Source organism: Scomber scombrus, chromosome 5 (assembly GCF_963691925.1).
Source record: "Scomber scombrus chromosome 5, fScoSco1.1, whole genome shotgun sequence".
In the NCBI taxonomy this organism is placed as follows: domain Eukaryota; kingdom Metazoa; phylum Chordata; class Actinopteri; order Scombriformes; family Scombridae; genus Scomber; species Scomber scombrus.
The window spans coordinates 30784874-30808237 of NC_084974.1; the positions used below are offsets into that span (position 1 = coordinate 30784874).

Below are 23364 nucleotides of genomic sequence, written 5' to 3' on the forward strand. Positions count from 1 at the left end.
ATCAGAGGGTTCACAGGTCAAATCAAAAGTCCAGTTTCCTTCTCATGTCTGACTGAACATCCAGCATCAAACATTCAAACACATTAACACATTAACGAGCCGTCAGGTGTTTGATAGGTGTCTGTTTAAAAATGGACTGTAGGAACCTCCAGAGCTCAGAGGCCTCTAGTGAAGCTCTCTGGAAACTTCTCTGGATCTTTTGATAATCAGCATGGAGGGAAGCAGAGTGTCAGACTTCAGCATCCAGCGCATCCTCTCCCCGCAGTTTGGACACAAGCCGTCTATGATGGACTTCTCCCCGGATGGGTATCTCTACGGACTCCCCGGTGGGTTCAGTCTGGACTACAGGAACCTTCGACCTCCAGTGCCGGTGTCGGTACCGGTTCCCGATTGCCTCCACTACCGAGGGATGAGCTGTGGAGATCCTTTTTACTCCTACGGAGCCGGTTTCCATCACACTGACTTCACCAGCATTTATCCAGACTCTGGAGTTTACATGCGTCTCAGCCAAGACTCTGCAGGTATTTACACATTAAATATTATATTTAGACAAACATGTGAAGTGTTTTATATTGTTGACCAACTTTTTTTCAGTCTGGATCGTTTAGCTTAGTAAACTCATTTTTTTAATCTAGAAAACGTGTCATTAATAACCATTAAGTCATTTACAGTAAAGGACTGCTCTGTGAGTCAATATCAGTATTTATCTAGACTTTACATGCCAAGACTCTGTAGGTGTTTAAAATATTATATTTCGTCAAGTATGTTAAGTGTTTCATCTTGGTGACCAACTTTCATTTCAGTCTGTAGTTTAGCCATTTCATCACTTTTTGTTTAAAACGTTTAATAACTTTTTAGTTTTAAAATTTAGTTTACCGAGAAATTATAAACTCAAATTTAAAACGGCAGATCACACAAGTCTTTTTTTTAAATCAAGAAAACTTCTCATTAATAATCATTAAGTCATTTACAGTAAAGCTCTGCTCTGTGAGTCAATATCAGTATTTAGAAACAGACTCTGGAGTTTACATGCGCCTCAGCAAAGACTCTGTAGGTATTTATAGGCCTACATTAAATATTATATTTAGTCAAACACGTTAAGTGTTTCATCTTGGTGACCAACTTTCATTTAAGTCTAGAAAAAGCAGTTTCCTCAGTTTTTGTTTAAAACGTTTAAGCAGTTTTTGAATTTACTTTTTAAATCACCAGATCACAAACTACATGTTTTTAAATCTAGAAAACTAGTCATTAATAACTATCAAGCCATTTACAGTAAATAGCTACCATAGAGAATATTGTAGACTCTCCATGCCTCATGTTTCATGTTACTAACTATTAATATTTCTGTTTTTGACCAGATGCCCACCTCGGTTACCATCAGCCCGGGTTGACCGGCCAGTCTCAGCCGCGTCAGAAGGCCCGGATGAGGACGGTGTTCACTGACTGTCAGACTAAACAGCTGGAGGCGCTGTTTGAGCTCACCGACTATCCAGCTGTGGAGGCGCGCGCTGAAGTAGCGAGGAGCACCGGGCTGAACGAGGAGACTGTCAGGGTGAGTCTGAGGTTTTGTTTCTCACAGAGATGCGCAAGATTTCTCCAATTTGTGTTAAAAAAAATGATTCAAGGAAGTTTTGCTTCTTTTATAACTAAATAAAAATGTAGGCAAATATTAGCACATTTTGACGCATGACTAGTCTTTCTGGGGGATGAGTGAACTATAAAACAGGCCTTCTATCACCTTTTTGCACAACCTGAATGAAGAAACCTTCTTACCCTCAAATTTTAAAAGAAACCCTTATTTGTGAGTGGAGCCTTAAGCTCTCCAAGTTGTATTTTTGTACTCAGAGACTGTTACAGAACTCACTGAGATAAAAAGAAAACCTGTTCCTCTATACAAATGTCATTCATCTTCTTATATTCTCTACAAAGCAATTTATATTCCACTTCATGACACATTAACATTGATTTGGTTCATTCTGTTTGCACTAAATCTCCTCCTATAAGACTGTGAAACTAAAAAACCCTCCTCTGTATGTGTGTTTGTTTGTGTTTCAGGTGTGGTTTAAGAATCGCAGAGCCAGGAGGAAGCGGCAGCGAAGTGGCTCAAAGGTGAAATCCCCTTCTCCTTGTGCTGTAGCAGACAAGAAGTTCTTCACCGCCTTCCTCTGAAACCTGACAGACTGTCCACCTGCTGCTCACAGGTCAAAGGTCAGCTGACTACATCCTGCAGAAGGGTCACATCAGCGAGGTTGATGCTCACTGGATCATCTACAAGCTGCTTGTATGTGACTGTTGTTGATTCAACGTAGGACAATTTTAACTGTGAAGATGCATTCAGGCGCTGCTGGGAAAGTCAGACACCTGCGACATAAACCCCAAATACATATCACTGTTATTACTGCCATTCTGCTTTAGCTGCTGTTTAAATTCTACTGAGCAACTTTTTTACTTTTCAAGTTTCCAAATTATTTTGTATTCCTATTTAATTTATTGAAATCAGTGTATAAGAGATAATGTGTGCAGGTTTTAACCAAGAAGTGGTTTTAATAGAAAAATAAATTCAGTCATCATGATTTGAATTCTGTCTAATGGTTTTTATTGTGAGTTTTTAGTTTCTGTATTAACTGCTTAAAATCTGTTTCTGCAGCCTTCATATGAGCAGAAACACTACATTTATAATCTTTGTGTTGAAGCACTGAGGGAAAAACACGTATTAACTTATTAGGCTGTCATCTTAAATCCTGGATAGTCCCAGATGCATTATAATAAATAAACAGGGAGGAAGGTTTGCTCTGATAATACAAAACATGAATTAAGTCTATATGATTAAATTACAGTTTTTCACCAAGTTTGAGCCAAATGGTGTGCAACCTTTTTTTTTAAAACCATCATAAATGTCCTTTTACTTCTCTTTAAATGAATACGATTTGCCCAAGAGATCAGACATTGTATTATGGTTTTAAATGGAATGAGAAGCAAACACAGTCTGAGTGTGTTTAACCCATCAGTGTTATTTAGTTGCTTCACCTTCATAAGAACTCTATATCTTAAAGTCTGTGTTTGCTTTCACAGATCTCTGAAGTTTTAGAAAGTTTTGGTATAATATACTGTGGGAATCTCAATATGATTTTAAATATTATTTAAAAATCAATACAAAGCATTTCCTTTATCTCCTATAAGTATCAATAGTATTAATGATGGCTTGCTACTCAATGAATAGACATAACATTACAAATCTTATTTAAAAAATGATTAATATTACTTGTGGTGTTTCTCAAGACTCTGTGTTAGGTCTATTAATGTTTATTTTGTCCATAAATTAAATTTGTGATATCATTTAGCTGTGGCAGGAATTTGAAGTAAAGTTTTAAAACTAGACAAAGGACTTGAAACTTAAAAAGGGTTGAATTTACTGAAGATTTGATTTTGGGTAAGAACTGATTCATTTTTCATATTCTTAAATAATTACATGACAAGATCAGCAAACTCATGATCGATGATGTTTAAACTGATATGTTAATTATACTTCAACCTATATCTAAATAGCAAAAAATAGCTAAACTGTCTTGCACAAAGCTATTACAGTAGTGTTTACAAGTATACCTAATTTTTGTGCAATTACTTACAGACCAAAATACATTTCCTATGATTTCTATGAGTAAAAGCAATGGACAGGAGAAGTAGAAAAACAACATCAAATTCTTTATTATATTCATCGAGTTGTCACTGTTATTATTAGAAGCATTTCCATGCTGATGAGAAGAAGATACACATATTGAAAAACCAAAATCAGAAAATACTGAGATAGAGAGAGAGAGAAAGTTACAGAAAGAGAGAGAGAGCATGCAGTGAGTATCTGTTAGGATGAGGACGTTCCGATGCTCGTTCTCCCCTGTTTCCCCTTAAACGTCCATCAGCTTCACGCACTTTTAAACAGGAGTGACTCACACACATGGGCTGTAACCAAGCACGAAGTAACACACATACACACACACTACAAAACCGGAGAACAAAAAGTACACTTAGTGAAGTTATCAAAATATAGGCTATATACTGTATAATTCTTAAGACTTATTAATGTTAAAACAACCAGTGCTGAGTTAAGTTTTCTATGAGAATTAGTTCAACAATATATTCTCAGACACGTACACCGATCGATTATAGATGATTTGAAAGGATTAAACCAGTGATTCTGAGTGTGTCAGTCCATAAACTACAAAACACAAATATTTTACTATTCCTGCTGAACATTTCCAATATAATCCATCAGTTTTTATATTGATCTCCTGCTTTTCTGGAAACTATTGATTTCAGTTAATTTCTATGAAAAAATCGACTGAAACAGACTTTTCTTTGTTGGTTGTCACTTTCAATTTTTTTCAAATGTTGATATGAATGCAAAGTTTCTGCAGCAGGTTTCAAGCTGATTTTTTTTTAGAGATGAACTGAAACTAATGGCTACCTCAGAGAAGGAAAATTAATTTAAAAACAAAAGGAGAGATGTGGAAATCAGTCAGCGTGAATGTAAAGTACGCAACGTTTGAAGTTAAAGGGCATCAACAGACAAAATCAGTGGTATGCCCTTTTAATTTGATTAAAATTAAACAGAGAATATGTGATGAAGAAAGCTTATGTAATGTTGTCTGGTTGTGACATGAATACCTAGTGACTCACTAGTGACACATAGTGGCCAAACCAGAGAAACCGCCACATTAACACAGTGGTTCAAACCAACGTAGGCTTCACTGGGACACATTGACTGTAACCGTACGTTTACTGTACAAAGACAAACTTCCACCAACACTGTGGTCCACTAACGTCAGAGTGTTTACCTAAAATGAAAGAGTCAGGAGATCCCGACTTTGTGGAGCTATAGCACTTGAACGTTGTGCTGCAGCAGCTTATTCGTAGCGACACGTTTACTGTGTGTGTGACATTATGAACAGATGTGAACTACACCGTGTGGATTTGCTAAAGTTCATCAGGTGGTTTGGATTGCACGGCAACGGGGAAAGTAGCTAAAAGTATGAATACAGGGGGAGGTACAGCTGTGAGTCGTCTGCATATCATGTTAAAATGACTTCAAGATTCTCACTCCCTTTCAAGAAATCATCTTCAAGAACAGTTTAAAGACAGTTTCAACAATCGAAAGTGGTTCATAAAAGTGGCATAAAGTGAAAAGTTTAATTCAGTTAGACAGATGTTACAGCTAAAATAAGTTCAGTCTGGTTTCTCACACTGCGAATTTCCGGATGCCGAATACTAAAATCAGCAGTGTGCATAATATCAACTTCATCTCATCCCTGAAAAAATCTGGAATTTGCTGAAACATCACAAAATAAATAGATTTGGGGGGTATTATAAAGTCCTGACAACCTGATAAAAAAATTGTTGCATACTTTTCCAGGGCAGCTTTGTAGTTTTCAGGACTTTCTGATCATTTCTGTTATCTTCAACTACATTTTCTACCTGGGAAGCTGCTTCACTGAATTCCCGTCTTTCCCAGATAAATGCGAACCCTTTGGCTCGCTGTTAGCATCAAGCAGCGATCACACAAGATGATTGTTTTAAAAGAACAGCAATGATTAAAGTGTGATTAAACCAGGTCGAAAAACACCTTCAAAAACAAACAAGTGCTTATGTTGCAGGAGTTTGTGTCTAAAATGCTAAACTGGTCGGTGCTTTGTCAGCCAATCCGGACTCTTCATACCTCAACCTACGACTCATAACGAAGCGTGAGAGCTGGATGACGTTTGCCATCTGTCCGCTCGATCTCACATTCAGCAATGACGCTCAGAGCAGAGTTTTGAATGTAAAGCTTTATACGCAGTCACTGCCTGACTGAACTCTGTTGAGCTAAACTCAGCACTTGATGGGTGTAAGCGCTGTAGTTTAATCATTAGTGCAATATTGAAGCTGACTCCACAGGCACAAACAGAACAGTTATCAAACAGCAGTGTGCAGGAGCAGCCACAAAGTGTTTCCTTTAGTCAAGGCTGCAGCACGTAAAGAACAACTGAGAAAAAATACTCAACGGAACCAACAACAAATGTTCAGTCTGATGGTTCAGTCTGAACTCGGAGAAAGTTTCTAACTGACCGACTTCAGAGGCTAAAGGACTCCAAAACTTAAGAACCGATTTTTAGGATTTTACCAAGATACCAAAGAGCCATCTTCTTGTTTTCAACACTTTTACAACAAAATTACTCTTTATAAATGCAGATATATGTGGAATAGTTGTACAATGATCATAAAACCCAATATTATGTATGATTATAACCCATTATATACAGTATAGGTACAATTGTCTGTTAGATTTTAAATTAAAGGTTTTACAGCTCTGGAAAAATGAGTATGTGTATGGTTTGTGATAAATAAATCAAAAAAAAGTGACTGGAAACACAAAATTCATAAGTATACTGAAGTCTTTTCGGAGCACAAACTATATCTGAACGATGGTTTATGGTCAGTCTGTAAAACATGCAATACATGCAATATCATTTAAAGATATAGATGATAAACTTTGGGTTTCCATAATTGGGTTTATGTCCTGTTTTTTAATGCCTGGAAAATGTCACTAATCTAGAAGTCTTTGTACCTCCAGACTGATTTCTTTTCTCAGTCTGAACATTTGTTGGTAGTTTTTCGGGGGTCTCGTCTTCAGCAGCCTCGGCTATCAGAGTGTGAGTGTGTTCATCTCTCTGTGTGCTTACAGAGTGTAAAGAAACATTAACACAGGAACCATTTCCACACAGAGATCGGTACACTGTTAACATATTGCTGTTTTCAGTTATGCACATACTCGAGAGAGAGAGAGAGAGATTTTAACATTAAAGCACACACGTAAGTTTAGAATAACTTGTGTTGTTGTTTTGTCTTTTCACGGATGCTCACATTCACAAAGGTACCAAAGTTATTTAAATGGAGAAGGAGGGATGAGAGAAGAGGGGAGGGGAGAAAGAGGGAGGAAAACCTTTACAAATATCACTCTATGTTGAGCTTCTCCAGGGTTGATTAAAAATGTTAAACCTCAAGATGGACAAGACTAATGTTGGATGTAGGGACACAGAGCTGGATAATATTCAACTCTAAACTGATTCATTGTTGTTTAAAAGCTGACATTAAGTTTAAATGAAGCTTATATTCAGGCATACGTGAGACAGAAGCAACAAAAAAACATTAATATCACATGTTTTGGGGCTGAAAACACTTTCATTTGAACATTTTTTGATTTTAAAAAGATATCAAAGGAAGTCATCATTTTGGGTCTGTTAGCAATTTTGGTTGATTACAATTTTAGCTCTTAATACGATTTCTATAACATATTGTGTCTTAACTCTTAACTACATGTACTAATGTTTGTATTTGGCAATACACTGATTAATAATGACATTTTGTTTATTCCAAGGCGTTTAGCTGAGATGAGATCTAACTAGCTCTTCTACTTAAGACTTAATTAGCTGAATCTTTTTCTCTTTTTTTGACGTGTGAGGAAAAAGACAAATACAGCTGTTTACTATGTGTTCACTAATGCAACTTTAAGTCGTCAAATTTGACTTGACGTAAGAGGAACATTTCTTACATCTGTCAATATATATATTTCGTAGAGACCAAGAACCATTTTGTCATGTTGCACCCCAACCCCAGTGATATTACACATCGGTAAGATAAAAAAATATAATTGACTGTAACAGCATGATAAAATACAACAACAAAGTCAGTAGATACTAGATGAGTAACCCTGTTTTCAGTTTGTCATCTGAGATTAAAGCATGCAGGTGATAATGTTCTTCACGCACAGTTAAAAGAAGGATTTTAGGGTTGAAAGTAGATCTGTGGCACTGACTTGGTTACTTGTATAACTGAGACTATCCCTCCAGTTAGTCAGAAAGGCCATATGCATGTGTATGTGTGATCGTAATAAGTTCACACTATCTCAAAGAGTTTCACCACCTGTGCATGTAGCATACGCACGATGGAGAGAAAGTCTCGACACAAGAGAAAAATGATTTTAAAAAGAACAGCTTAAGTTAAATGAAGTTCTTGGTCTCAGATGATCAATGAGGCAGCAGCAGCCAAATCTGGGTCCGACAGTACAAGTCTGATTCAAGTCAATCATATACATATTCTGTGTAAGTACATGAACACGTTGAGGCGACGCTGAATTATGTTACGAGAGCAAATAAATGCAGTTTCAAGGCAACAAGAAAAATCTGAAATAGCTGTAAGTGTCATGGCAGGCAGACGACATCATCATCGCCCCCTGCAGGACTCAGAAGAGCTTACAATTGTGCCATTGTGTGTGTATGTGTGTGTGTGTGTGTGTGTGTGTGTGTGTGTGTGTGTGTGTGTGTGTGTGTGTGTGTGTGTGTGTGTGTGTTGAGGTACTTACACAGAGTATGTATCCGAATTTAAACTAATCTGGAAAAACCACAAGTAAAAACTCATCAACGTTATTTACACATTAATCAGCCGACTTTGCCAAACTTGACTAATTGACACAGAGGTTTTATGGCAAATCTGTCTGGCACTAATTTCAGAATTTGGTGAGACCCAAATCTAGTAGCAGCAAAAACAAAAAGATGTAGCAGCACAAGCTAATGCTATGTAGTGTTTGTTATCCTCAGAGTGAATAAACAGCAGTTTTTCTAACCCCAAATACCAAGCTGGGACAATGTGAGAAAATGATGAGACATGTGAAAAGGGTAAAGAGGAGATTTTGGGGGGAATTGCTTTAGCAGAGCTGGATTCTCAGGTTCATTAAAGGAATGAAGGACATTTTGATCAGATACAAGGCACTATAGATGTTGCTATAGAACGGCTAAATTACAAGGATTTTGGGCTGAGCGTACGAGAGAAAAGGGACGGTGGGTTTTTCACTACCAGAAGTTTTGACCGACAACAGCGATAATCTGAGGAGACTCAGGTTTTGAGTTGAGCAGAAATAAAAGATGGCGAGAAAGAAGAGCGGCGGTTGGGGGTTGGGAGGGCGGGGGGAGATCAATCTGGTGGAGGAAGAGTAGAGTAGGAAGAGGAGGTTAAGACTGCATCTCAGCACGCATAATCCACGGGAACCAACAGCAGAACAGCAACCTGGAGGAGAGGAAGAAAGGAGGAGGAAGATAGGAAGGATACAGGTGAAGATGAGGAAGAAGGAGAAGTGTGGAAAAGGAAAAGGAAAAGGAAGGAAGAGCGAGAGGAGAAGGTACAGTAGTTTAAGACACTGCCTGGTAACAGTTAGCCAAATTCATTCTGCTCACATTTGACACATTAGAAACTTATATGATGTTATCTTTGTGAAATAAAGGGAAATTCTGCCTTTATGTAAGGTTGGAGTTACCATAGTAACCCAGCCAAGTCCATTATTCAATGTGAATAATGGATAAAGTGTTATATTTTAAACGTTATTTTTAATCCTCACTAACTCTACTGTCATAAAATCATCAATCCCACATGATGTTAATGCAGCATAAACTCACACAGAGTATTTTAACAGTCTTGGTTATTTAAGTTCGGAGCTGTACAGAGCACGTACCTGGATATGGAGCTCTCGGAGGTCAGGTCTTTAGGAGAACGCATTGTGTTGAAGTTACGCTTGGGCTGTGACACTGCAGGAAGCAAACAAACACAATATGTGAATGATACTGATAAAGGAAAGGCATTGCTACTGATTTAGGGGTGAATATAAAGGTGAGAACGCTCTAGATCTATACATTTATGCTCCTCAATATTGGGTATTATTATTATTATTTGGGGTTTTACTTGTCATATTATTTGTCCGGTCAACTCTGAGATATATGAAACATTTAGGCAATTATCCCTTAACTCACCACTGTAGTATAATTGTCCATTGCAGAACCTTTTGCACAATTAAACTACAGTAATTTCAGTTACAATAGCAGCAAAGTTGAGCAAGAAATAGACTGAATTGCTGCAAGAGTGGTGCGATGACACTTACTGGTGACCTGATGCACTTTCTTCACCATGGAGTTGTCATTCTGTGAGCCTTCTTTAGGACCTCCAATTCTGGTACAAAAAAAAAAAGAGAAGAGTAAACTTTGTGATGTTACCAGAGTGAATATAAAAGACACTTCTGAAGTCTGAAGTTATCCTGGTTTATTGTTTACTGTTCCTTCTTTCCTCCCTCCCTTCCTTCCTCCCTTCCTTTTTTCCTCCCTCCCTCCTTCTCTCTTTCTTTCCTCCCCCCTACCTTCCCCCATTCCTTCTTTCCTTCCTTCCTCGCTTCCTATTTTCCTTTCTCCCTCCCTCCGTCCCTCCTACCTTTCTCCCTCCTTTCCTTCCTTCCTCCTACCTTCCTTCCTTCTTTCCTTTCCTCCCTTCCTTCCTCCCTCCTTTCCTTCCTTCCCTTTCTTCCTTTCCTTCCTTCTTCCTTCCTCCCTTCCTTCCTTCCTCCCTCCTTTCCTTCCTTCCTTCCCTCCTTCCTTTCCTTCCTTCTTCCTCCTTCCTCCCTTCCTTCCTTGACTCGAGGACAACAGGAGGGTTAAAACAACCTCAAACTATACCTTTTATACCTTTCATGCACCAAAAAACTATATGACTAAACTAATATAACAATCAGCTGTGATTTAAAAATCCATCCTCACCTCTGGACACGTGAAGGTGGAGCAAACACTCCGTATTTAGGGAGGCAGCTGAAGTAGCGGACTCCAAACACTGAACCGTCATGTTTCCCTGTCGCCTGATCCAACTCGACACCAAACCAGTAACCTGAAAGGATACAAGCAGGTCAGATTTTTGTTATTTCAAGACTGTCATGACCAGTGGGGCAAAAAATAAAGTTTCTCAGGTGGCAACAGAGTAAAGACCGACATGTTATGATTGATTAGTTGTTGCTCAGTTTAATGATAATTAAGTCAAAGGATGAATTAAAAAGTATTGATTGGTATTAAACAGTGTTGGGGAAAAACTAGTTACATGAAACAGCTTTATGGAATGTAATTATAAAATACATGTAACTTTAATTTGTTATGAAAATGTTGATTATTACAAAGGAATACAAGTTTCTGATTCTGATTCTGATGTGTTGAGGATCATTAGAGGCAATGACTTGGCTAAATAAAGTTGTTTCTGATAACTGGCATCTCATTTAAACAACAGTGTTATCTGTGTATATAGTGTAAAGAGTCCAGCAGACAGACCTGGAGCAAAGTCGGTCTTTCCGTAGAAGCGGACGATGCCGTGTTTCTGTCCGGCCACCAGAACCTGATCACCGACTTCCACGTTCAGTCCCTCGGGATCCAGACTGGCGACTGACGACTTCTTCCTCTGGGCTGAGAACACACAGCAAACACACTCACAACCAGGTTTACACTTATGTCTTCCTTCCTTATGTTCCTCCTGAATATCAGTGCCACCTTACCTTTCTCTTTCTCCTTCTTTTCTTTCTCCTTCTTGGTCTTTCCGGCAAGGCGGGAGGCGAGGTCCATGCGTGGCGTTCGGGGGGTGGAGGTGACAGACGAGAGCGCCTGATCCACAGCCTTGGAAATCTTTGACACTGGTGCGAAAATCCCTGAAAAAACACAGAAACAAACACACTGAAACCTCAAAGCTTTTCATGTCATCTTGAGCACTGAAAGACTCCAGAACAAGCTCCGAAATTCAGTCTCCTTTTAGCTCTGGTTTGGTCTTCACCAACTTATGACAACATTGGTGTTTATTGTTGGTGACGTATTCCACAAACTCTTTTCTCTTCAATGTTTTAAATGGAAAATGTTTCCTTTCTGCTTAATTTTTTTGTATTTGTATTACAGTAACATCAGGACATTTTCCTGCCACTACCAGCATTTCACCAGTGGACACTTTCCTTTAACCATTGTGTCGTCCTCCGGGTCTAATTGACCCCGTCTGTTTTGACTGTTCCTTCTTTCCTCCCTTCCTTCCTTCCGTCTGTCCTTCATCACTCCCTCCTTCTCTTCTTCATTCCTTCCTCCATCCCCCTTTCTTCCTTCTTTCTGTCATTCCTTCCTCCCTCCCTCCTTCCCTCCTTTCCTTCCTCCCTCCCTCCTTCTCGCTTTCTTTCCTCCCCCCTACCTTCTTTCCTCTGTCCTCTTTCCTTCCTTCCTCCCTTCCTCTTTTCCTTTCTCCCTCCCTTCCTTTCCTTCTTTCCTCCCTCCCTTCCTACCTTCCTACCTTCCTTTCCTTCTTCCCTTCCTTTAATGTAAAGCATTACTTAAACTATGAATACATACTATTACAACTGTATTTGTAGATATTCATTATCGGTTTATACACCAGAAAAGTTTGTTGAAGATAGTTATAGTTGATTTCTAGTTAATGTGGCAAAAACATTAATAAAAGCTTACAAAAATATCTGCATACAGCTACATTACAGTGTGTTTGCACAAATGTATTAACTGTTAATATATGCTTATAAATGTAAAGAAGGGAGACTTAAAGTATACAAAATAATAAGTAATGAAGCCCCCACTTTGCACCATAAAGAAAATCTCTCCAGCTTTGCCTACGCAGGTGCTCACTGACTTGCTCAAAGGCACCTTGGCAGCCGCTGTTACCTAGTTTAGGAGGGCAGATAAAGTAGCGAACGCCGCCCACACTTCCATCGTTCTTCCCCTCGGGCTCGTCGAGCTCCACGCCGACCCACTGACCGCTGGCGAACTCCGTCGTGCCGCAGAACCTCAGAGTGCCGCTCTGAAGAAGAAGAGACAGAGAGAGAGAGATGTGTCTCAAGTTACATGTGAAATGTTTCCAACCATTTAAAACATGCCTTTAAAGCTCCATTAGCTGGTTAGGTTGCACGGAGACAGATAGTCTGAGTGTCGGGAAAGGGAAAGGAGGAAATGTAACAAACAGTACATCAACGCTACAGATGGAGTGAGAGGGAACAGACTTTAATTTGCCATTTGACAGGAAGAACATGTTGTCAGTGTTGGTGAGTCAGTTCAGTTAATCTACGTTCCTGGAGACGCCCGCTTCCCACCAACCTGTCTGAGGTTTGCAGGCGGGCTGTCGTCTCTGCTCCCTCCTCTCTGGAGCTACAGTATACGGCGAGAACACACTATTCAGAGCTTATACAGCAAATACATGTAAAAGCTCACAATGGTTTACTTTTAACTTTGTGGGAAGCCATGCACTTAAACAGCTTTTTAATTGTGTTTTTGTTTAATTGTAGGAAGCAGAATGTGTTGGTTTATCATCAAGCCTGGAAGTGGACAGGACTCACTTCCAGGTCTAGTCACAGTAAGCCATTTTGGTCCTCCATCTAGATTAAAATGGCGTTTTCCTCCCCCAAATATGGAGCTTTTCCAAAACAGCCTCGAGGCAGTGTAAATCTGAATACGCTTGTGTGTTGTTGTGGTGTGTTTGGGGAAAAACAGAGCTTTCTAGAAAATGCTGTCATATCAGAAAGTAGACTCTACTTCTTCTTTTCTTTTCTTTTCTTTTCTGTGGCTGACTTGCTCCTCGGTTCTTTGCACTTTCCCCATTAGGATTTAGATTTACCTGTTTTGGGGCATTTTAATGGTGACACAGATTTTCACGGGAACAAACTGAAACCAGTTTCAACCTGTTTTTTATTGTAGATGTATTCTCAGGGTCTAAAATGTCTTTCACAGCAAGTCTCAGTTTACACATTGAAGTGGTTTGATGTGAAAACACAACAAAGACTGAAGCCACTAGCATTCATGATTAATGTGAAAATGGATTTTGATGCTTCCTTTAATGGTTTCCTTTGACAGAAGAACATCTAACGGTTTTGTGTTTTGCATTTGCACGATTCAGGTTGATGTTTAATCAAAGAGGAGTGTCAAATGCTCATCGGACCATCGAACATCAAGCATCTGAACCCCCCTCACCTGAACATTTCTGACAATCACACCCATTTTAGTCAGAGATTGTCCAGGTGTGCACAAGAATGGGGTAAAGATGGGGTTTTCTCTCAAGCCTTTCCCCCCCCCCCAAACATCTACTTCTGTCACTTTCAAACAATCGATTTCAACACAGTAAAAATCTATAAGCAGAGATTGTGTGAAAGAGTGCGTCGTTACAACCATTTAAGCATCTTTGAGTAACTTGAAAAGCACTTATAAAATCAAATATATGATTATTATCTGTACTATTCACAGTGTTAAGACCAGAAAGACACAAAAACAGAGAGAGATCAGGGAGGAAGTGATATGCAACAAGAAGGAGACTCCTTCAGGTGTCGACGTCCACAACGGCTGTTAACACTTTAACTTCTGATACAATAAAATAATAGTTTGTTTCAAGCATTATAAGCTCTTAAAGTGTAAGACTAGTGATGTTCAACAAATCAAGAAGACAAATAAAAATGATAGAGCTTCATTGTTGTGCAAAAACTATTAAAAACACACCAATGAGTCACACCACTGCCTCCTGTAATACCATTAACGTACACTGTCACACACATTGTCTGGCACACACACACACACACACACACACACACACACACACACACACACACACACACACACACACACACTATCCTGCACACAGAAATGCTCACTAGAACACCAAATGTGGATTCATCCGCCACTGAAAATAGTACCAAAAAATGTAATATCTCCACATGTTTGAGTTACATTTACCAGCAACTGTAGTGACCAGTTCTTTAAGGAAATTACTGAACCTTTTTAAGATGAGTTGACTTTATACTTGTGAGCTGTTTTTAAAGATTTACTTCAGTAGGAATCAATGGGCTTTAGGCTGAGAAACAGACTTTTTTAGTTTGGGTCTGCATATGGGATTTGTTCACAGTAGTAAAATATATAGAAAATCACCAGAATTACCTCTTAAGGCCCATTTATGCTCAACGTACGTACGAAAATGTATACGTCCTTTTCAAACGATGCTACCGTCACTACTCACATACTTCCATGCGTTCTTTACGTTGGCATGGATGTTAACCAATACATCCACCAGGGGGCAGCACAGAGTCAAAAGTTTATGAGGACAACAAACTCAAAAACAAACATGGCGACTGTGGAGGAGATATTGATAATGTTCCTCTTGCATAAAAGACAAAAACGATATGTTTAAAGTTTCTAACCAACTCCCACAACCTTTCCTCAAAAAGTTCCGCCATTGTTATTTCTTCTTCGTGTCTCACTAGAGTTACGTATCGGGTACTGACAGCAACACTACCCCCCCTATGGTTTCCGGTGGTACTGCTCCGTTTGGCCCGTATCCGTAAGCTTTATGGAAACGTGCAGAAATACGGACGAAATGAACGCGGAGCATGGACAGAAGGCTCCGTCCATATCTGAATGCGTATTTAACGTTGAGCATAAATGGGCCTTTAGCAGGATTTTTTCCCTCTACAATAAACACCAGTTCAAATACTGTGTTGTTTTTCTGATTTAAGACATTTCTTTCACAATCTATATGAGACATTATCAACTGACTTATAAAATGTGATCTCCAGAGCCTGATTCTGACCTTCATGTCGTCCAGCATCACGCGCTCTCCCAGCTTCAGCCCCAGCGAGGACAGCATCAGGTTTCCTGGGATGTTGTCGTAGTTTGGCAGCGTGGCTCTGGGAAGGTTACAGCTCAGAGGAACGGCGTCCAGTAGCAACTTCTTCAGCTCTTTAGCCACCATGGCGGCTTCGGCTTTGTCCAGGCTCATGTCCATCGGGTCGGGAACTACCTCACCTGGAACCTGGCCCTTATCGTTCTGCAGAGATAGGACGACAGGAAGAGGGAGAGAAGAAGAATGACATATTTTCTTTAGTAAGGTCAAGTAATCAATCTGAAAGTTAAGAGGACAGGTATGGAGTTTGTCTCTCATACCAAAGATGTCAAGTTGAATTTTGAGTAAATATGACCAAAAATGATGCATAAGACATAGAATAGTACTTTGTTTTTGTTATTTTTGACATCATTTTGGTAGAAATATAATTTCTGATACCAGTGCATTAGGTGTGGCAGGTAATGATGTTTTTTTTAATGGTAAGAAGAAGAGAAGTTGTTACCCTGACGATGGGGTTGGCTCCGTGCTCCAGCAGACATTTGACTGCACCCAGACAGAGGTTGGAGGCAGCGATGTGGAGAGCCGTCCCATAGTGGAAATCACTGCATGTTGAGTTCAACACTGTGGAGAAGAGAAAGAAGAAGAGAAAGAAGAAGAAGAGGAAGAGGCCTGTCATTCACAAATAAATGAATATGAAGAACACATTATCACATGTGAGTGAGAAGTCAGTGATTGTTTATGATTTACTTATTTGCTTTCTTTCCTCTTACGTGCCCACAAAAGCCAACAAGTGTGTGTGTGTGTGTGTGTGTTGTGTGTGTGTGTGTGTGTGTGTGCGTGTGTGTGTACCTCTGGGTTTACTGGCTTTAAGCAGGACTCGGATCAGTTCTGGGACGTCGAAGTAAGCAGCGTAGTGCAGAGCGTTCATGTTGGTCCAGCGGCTCCTCAGACTCACGTCGGCGCCCAGACAGATCAGCTGACTGCTGAGGCGCAACGCCGCCGCCGGGTCGCCTGCAAACACACACACACAATTAAAATGAAACCACGAAGCACTTCAAGCACATCACCGGCCTCAATGATGTACATCCTCCAAGCTGCCCACTGACTTGGAACAAAGTGAAGAACTAATGTTGGACTCATTTTATTGCACTCATCATGACTCCTTGTTGTAGCTTTTGTTGCAACATATCCAAACCCTGCTGAAAATAGGCAGCCTTATCCGATAAAGGGTTTATGTTTGTGGGGCTTTTCATATGAATCAAGGGTCTAATGATAGCGTTAACATAGCTCGTCCATCAATAGACCCATTGAGGTTGATTTGTGATTTTGTACCGTGCAAATAAAATTGGCTCGACTATTGCACAGACGAATCAGCTCAATCATTGTTAGTAGAATCAGTTCATCATTGGTTTTGCTGACAGGAATTAAAAGACAACATAACCCAAAAGCTCATAATTTAACTGATTAGCTCCCAGTTAAATTCTGCACTGCAGTCGAGCTCGGTCATGTCAGACTGACTGATATTAAATTAAAGTGTCTCACCGACTCCGTGCGCTCCGGCCTTGCAGCTGTAGTGAAGCAGCGTCATGTCGGTCAAGCCGTCGCGGTCGTTCACATGGCAACCTCGCTTCAGGATCTGACACAGAGAGAGTTATTGTTAGTGTTCGTGGGTTTAATGCATTTTAACACCTTCCTCTCCCAACCTGCCTGCTGTTTATCACTTTATCCTGATGAATCAGTAGTTAAATGTCTTTACGAAAATACTAGTTAATCAAGAAAATAGCCGACTCATTGTAGTAGCAGGACTAACAGTGGTTAATTGAGCTAATTTATTTAATTACACACAGGCTCATAGTCATTGTTTTTTCATTGTGGACATCATCAGCTCTGCCTTCTTTATTGTATTTTCCATTATCAGGAGGTCTTACTTTGTGTTATCGCTCATTTAAACAGGAAACAACCTTCATTTGAACATTTAGTCTCAAAATTAACTGCTGTTCCCTATTTAACTTATGCTAGCATCAACTGTATTCCCATTATTACTACATTTTAATACCTATAATGTTGTGTGCTCTAAAAAAATTTTACTGTCTCACTTTGTCAGTCACCTGTGAGGCACTTTGAATTACATTAACCTATTATGAAAGGCGCCATTCAAATTAAGTGGTTTTTCACACATTTTGACACCAGTTTGTTGATACTGCAGTATAACTTTAGTAGAAGGAGATATCACAGCTGTCAGAAAATCCAGATGTCTCTGACACATGTCGTCCCCCCCCCCCCACACACACACCCTCTCTCTGACAGCCTTAATTAAGCAACGCTCGTCAAAAGAAGCTAAAAACTGAAATATTGACTAAACAACAATATTAGATATTCTGAAATAGAAGTTCTAGTTTCTCTTCAGTTTTATATTCTACAAGATAAAATAATGATAAGATAAGTCGCAGAAAACACAACAAACTGAAATGTCAGCGTTTATCCTGCTCAGACTCAGTTGTTTCGATTCCTCGTTTCTGAGTCATGTCACTGTCCTCTCCTTGTTTTATATTCCTCCAGGCTGAGTCAGCTTCCTGCTGAGTCATGATAGAGCCTCACTGACTTTCCATTTTTATCTCTCTCTCCCTCTGCACCACTCTCTCTCTCTCTCTCTCTCTCTTTCTGCTCTGTCTCTTTTCTAGTCCATGCAGCCATTTTATCTGGGTCATTATCACGATGTGTGTGTGTGTGTGTGTGTGTGTGTGCATGTGTGTGCGTCTGCAGTCAATGCAATGTCTGAAATTTGACTTGTTTTTTATTGAAAACTCACCAATCGTAAATGTTGCAGCATTCTTTGCATTCAATAAACTTAATCATTAATCATTACGGCTGTTTTATGTAACATAGAACCAAAATAAAGTGTTATGATGAATGTTTGTGCTCTAAAACCTTCGTTAAAGATTAATGACCCACTTATAAATGAATGATGAAGTATTAAATAATGGAAAATAAATTGAGAAGTTTTTGTAATAGAGACTAATTATGAAGGGATGCTGTAAAGCAGGGGAGTCAAACTCATCTTCATTCAAGGGCCACATACAGCCCAACTTGATCTCATGTGGGCCGGATCATTAAAAAGATGGAGGGAAGGAAGGAAGGAAAGAAAGAAAGAAGGAAGGAAGGAAGGAAGGAAGGAAGGAAGGAAGGAAGGAAGGAAGGAAGGAAGGAAGGAAGGAAGGAAGGAGGGAGGGAGGGAGTGAAGGAGGGAGTGAGAAAGGAAAATAGGAAGGGAGGAAAGAAAGGAGGGAGGAAGGAAGGAAGGATGGAAGGGAGGAAGAAGGAAGGAAGGAGGGAGGGAGTGAAGGAGGGAGTGAGAAAGGAAAATAGGAAGGGAGGAAAGAAAGGAGGGAGGAAGGAAGGATGGAAGGGAGGAAGAAGGAAGGAAAGGAGGAAGGAAGGGAGGAAGGAAAGGAGGGAGGAATGAAGGTAGGAGGGAGGGAGGAAGGAAGGAAGGAGGGAGGGAGGGAGAAAGGAAAAGAAGACAGGAAGGACAGAGGGAAGGAAGGAAAGATGGAAGGAAGCAACGACAGGCAAATGGAAGGAAGAAAGGAAAATAAGACAAGAAGGGAGGAAGGACAGATGGAAGGAAGGACAGATGAACCAAAGAAAGAAAAATAAGACAGGAAAGAGAGATGGAAGAAAGGGAGGGAGGAAGGAAAAGAAGACAGGAAGGAAAGTGGACCAGATTGGACCCCCCTGGCGGCCTGGTTCTGGCCCACGGGCCTCATGTTTGACACCCCTGCTGTAAAGGGTCAGAATATAAACAGTATGTAAGAATTAAAGAAAGCAGTTCTGTCTGTAGCTCCACGCTGCACAGTGCGATGTCATTGTTCATTATCTCCTAGTGTGTGTGTGTGTGTGTGTGTGTGTGTGTGTGTGTGTGTGTGTGTGTGTGTGTGTGTGTGTGTGTGTGTGTGTGTGTGTGTGTGTGTGTGTGTGTGTGTGTGTGTGTGTGTGTGTGTGTGTCCAGAGGGTTGAATCTGGGTCAATGTGACAGTGGTGACAATCGAGTCTTGATTCAAGCCCCACGCCACGAACACACAGAGAACAATTAGGCCTGGCGAGACAGTCATGCAGTTTAACGCAGCTGGTTTAATAGTTCACCAACAGAGCAACAGGAAGCTGAAGGGAAGACATCTTTTTAGTTCTTTTTAAAGGGCAGGTTCACAGTTTTTCAAGTCTGTCTTAACCTTTTTGTCGTCCTCCCGGGTCAAATTGAAGGAAGGAAGGAAGGGAGGAAAGAAGGAACAGTCAAAACAGACGGGGTCAATTTGACCCGGGGGAACGACACAAAGGTTAAAAGAACAACCCGACACAAACTGGCAGTGTGTCTGTGAGAGACGAGATGTCGCTGTGTTTTCTCACCTCGTTGCCAATGACGTCGATCTTGTGCTGCACTTGAGGAACCCACTGACGCACGATGGCGAACAGCTCGGGGATGGTGGTCCGAGGATCCATGAGGATCTCCAAACAGGCCGGGTCATTGGGGTCAAAGAAGGTGAAAGCTGGAGACAGACGGACACAAGGAAAGTTAACTCTACTGTTATCCTCCAGTCAAGGAAGGAATGGTAAATGGACTGTACTTATATAGCACCTTTCTAGTCTTTTCGACCACTCAAAGCGCTTTACAATACATCTCACTCACCCATTCACACACTGATGGCAGGGGCTACCACGCAGGGTGCCAACCTGCCCATCAGAGGAAGCTAATCATTCATACACCGTTGGCGTAGCAACGGGAGCAATTTGGGTTTAAGTGTCTTGAACAAGGACACATCGACATGTGGACTGGAGGAGCCGGGAATCGAACCGCCAATCTTCCAATAGGACGAGCGCTCTACCTCCTGAGCCACAGCCGCCAGGAAGGGAGGAAGGAAGAAGGAAGGAAATGAAGGAGGAAGGAAGGAAGAGAGGAAGAAGGAAGGAAAGGAGGGAGGGAGGAAGGGAGGAAGGAAGGAAGGAAGGAAAGAAGGAGGTAGGGAGGGAGGAAGGACAGAAGGAATGAATAAAGGGGGATGGAGGAAGGAAAGAAGGAAGGGAGGAAAGAGAGAGGAAGGAAAGAAAGAGAGAAGGAGGAAGGAAGGAAGGAAGGAAGGAAGGAAGGAAGGAAGGAAGGAAGGAAGGAAGGAAGGAAGGAAGGAAGGAAGGAAGGAAGGAAGGAAGGAAAAAAGGAGGTAGGGAGGGAGGAAGGACAGAAGGAAGGAATAAAGGGGGATGGAGGAAGGAAAGAAGGAAGGGAGGAAAGAGAGGAAGGAAAGAAAGAGAGAAGGAGGAAGGGAGGAAGGACAGAAGGAAGGAAGGAAGGAAAGAAGGAACAGTCAAAACAGACAGGGTCAATTTGACCCGGGAGGACGACAGGAAAGTTAAAGACGAATTCAAAAAGAGGGATAAAAACATCCTGAATGACTAACAAGGAAAAGTCATAAAAAGAGTCAAACCAAACTCTGGAGAGTAGGAATGATTCCAGGACGTTTTTCTGTCACCATCATCAAATCAGAAGTGACCTGTGAGCTCTGCAGTTTCTCTTCCTGCCAGCTCTGCAGTCTCTGAGCTCTGAGGCAGATTTCATTTCACTGATTAACTGCAATCAGACAACAACTCAAAGCTTCAATGGACAGAAAAATACTGTCATAAATCTCACTGCAGACTGAGCACGATGCTGAATCTACTCTTTGTTTTTAAGGTTTTATTACTTTGAATTTTTAATAAATACCTATCTTTCAAATCTCTACATTTTTCATACAAGCAAGAAAAACAGTTGATGTATGTTTGTTTTAACCAATTTGTAAATAACTGGCTAAAACGTAGCACACAGTTTCACAGCCGGACTGAAAACTGTCTGCAGGTCTGCTTATTCACTGCTGGGAAATGCAGAACACACACACACACACACACACACACACACACACACACACACACACACACACAGTATAATGGAGTCGGCCTGCTCTGAGCTTGTCTGGTGAATATCAATGAGCCTGTTACCCATAAAGAAGTCAATCCAGTGCTTTTCAAACCTATTGATCTTTCACAGGACTGTAAATACCAACAATCCACTGTGTGTTTATTTTATTGAGCTCCGTGTCATTGACTTACGCTTGGTTTTTTATTCTCTTTATTGGTTTTCCTTTATGCTCATTTGGTTTTGCTTGTTTAATATATTTGAGTTGTTTGAAGGACCGCCTGCCTTCCAATACTGGTGTTGTTTGCTTGGGTTTATATTTATGTGTTTTCTTGGTCGGTTTAACCTTCGTGTCGTCCTCCCCTTGACCCCGTCTGTTTAGACTGTTCCTTCTTTCCTCCCTTCCTTCCTTCCTTCCTTCCGTCCTTCCTCCCTCCTTCTCTCTTTCGTCCCTTCCTTCCTTCCATCTGTCCTCCCTCCCTCCCTCCTTCTTTCCTTCCCTCCTTCCTTCCTTTCTCCCTCCCTCTTTCCTTTTTTCCTCCCTCCGTCCTACCTTCTCTCCCTTCTTCCTTCCTTCCTTTTCTTCCTTCCTTCCTTCCCTCCTTCCTCCCTCCCTCCTTTCCTTCCTTCTTTCCTCCCTCCTTTCCTTCCTTCTTCCTTCCTTCCTTCCTCCTTTCCTTCCTCCCTCCCTCCTTTCCTTCCTTCTTTCCTCCCTCCTTTCCTTCCTTCTTCCTCCCTTCCTTCCTCCCTCCCTTCCTTCCTCCCTCCCTTCCTTCCTTAACTCGAGGACAACAGGAGGGTTAATGAATGCTGGGTTGATTTTATTTAGTATTGTGTTTTTGTGGGTTCCTGCCCTCCTGATGGTTCCCTTCACACCTGCTCTGCATCATGTTTATTAGCCCTGCTCTGCTCTCAGCCTGCTGTTACCTTCACACCTGCTCTGCATCAGTCTTGTCACCTCTGTCCTGCTACTGTCTAACAATCCCAGCCAATCAACTCCCAGCCCTCCGATTTCAACGTTTTTAAAGTCTTGGCACTGACACGGAGTCTTTGCATAAGTTTATTTAATAGTCCTGCATTTAAAATCCCAATAAAGTAAAAGTTCAGAAGCATCAGCAAAATCTACTTTAAGCATTAAACGTAAAAGTATTCATCCTGCTGTAAAATATCTCCTCTGACTGATATATTATTAAAGGTGGTATGATAACGTGTAGTATTAAAGGTGGTATGATAACATGTAGTACTAAAGGTGGTATGATAACGTGTAGTATTATAGGTGGTATGATAACGTGTAGTATTAAAGGTGGTACGATAACGTGTAGTACTAAAGGTGGTATGATAACGAGTAGTATTAAAGGTGGTATGATATTGTGCAATATAGCAGCATGTAGTATTAAAGGTGGTATGACAGTGTCTAGTATCAAAGGTAGTATGACAGTGTGAAGTTTGACAGTGTGTAGTATTAAAGGTAGTATGACAGTGTGTATTATGACAGTATGTAGTATTAAAGGTGGTATAACACTGTGTAGTATGACAGTGTGTATTATGACAGTATGTAGTATTAAAGGTGGTATAACACTGTGTAGTATGACAGTGTGTATTATGGCACTGTGTAGTATTAAAGGTGGTATAACACTGTGTAGTATGACAGTGTGTATTATGACAGTGTGTAGTATTAAAGGTGGTATGACAGTGTGTATTATGACAGTATGTAGTATTAAGGCGGTATGATGTACCGTAGTCTTTGGGCAGTGGTGCCTGGGCAGACGGGTGCACCATAGGTCGGCGCCGCGGTTCATGGACAGGACTGTGGTACTCAGACACGGACAGAGGCTCTGGCTCTACCTCCCTGCTGGCCGGTGGATCCTCCTCTTCCTCTCGCTCCTCTCTCTCCTCCCGCTCTTCCTCTTGCTCGTCCTCCTCCTCATCCTCCACCTCTGTTCTCTCCTCACCCT

At 40.8% G+C, this 23364-nt stretch overlaps 2 protein-coding genes across 2 annotated transcripts; one reads left to right on the forward strand and one right to left on the reverse strand.

The window, feature by feature from the left end:
* The first annotated feature begins 211 nt into the window (after positions 1–211).
* On the forward strand, positions 212–2169 carry dharma. The gene is made up of 3 exons (XM_062419931.1): positions 212–521; positions 1359–1552; positions 2056–2169. The coding sequence occupies exons 1-3, from the start codon at positions 212–214 to the stop codon at positions 2167–2169; spliced, it is 618 nt and encodes a 205-aa protein (XP_062275915.1).
* Positions 2170–9038: 6869 nt separating this feature from the next.
* Positions 9039–23224, reverse strand: clip3 (CAP-GLY domain containing linker protein 3). The gene is made up of 13 exons (XM_062419195.1): positions 23146–23224; positions 19873–20012; positions 17011–17104; positions 16318–16479; positions 15971–16089; positions 15436–15672; positions 12534–12669; positions 11376–11530; positions 11160–11277; positions 10605–10728; positions 9959–10026; positions 9536–9608; positions 9039–9093 (listed from the first exon to the last, which is right to left on the reverse strand). Exons 1-13 carry the CDS (start codon positions 23186–23188, stop codon positions 9039–9041), a joined length of 1524 nt encoding a protein of 507 aa, XP_062275179.1. The 5' UTR covers positions 23189–23224.
* Positions 23225–23364: the final 140 nt, after the last annotated feature.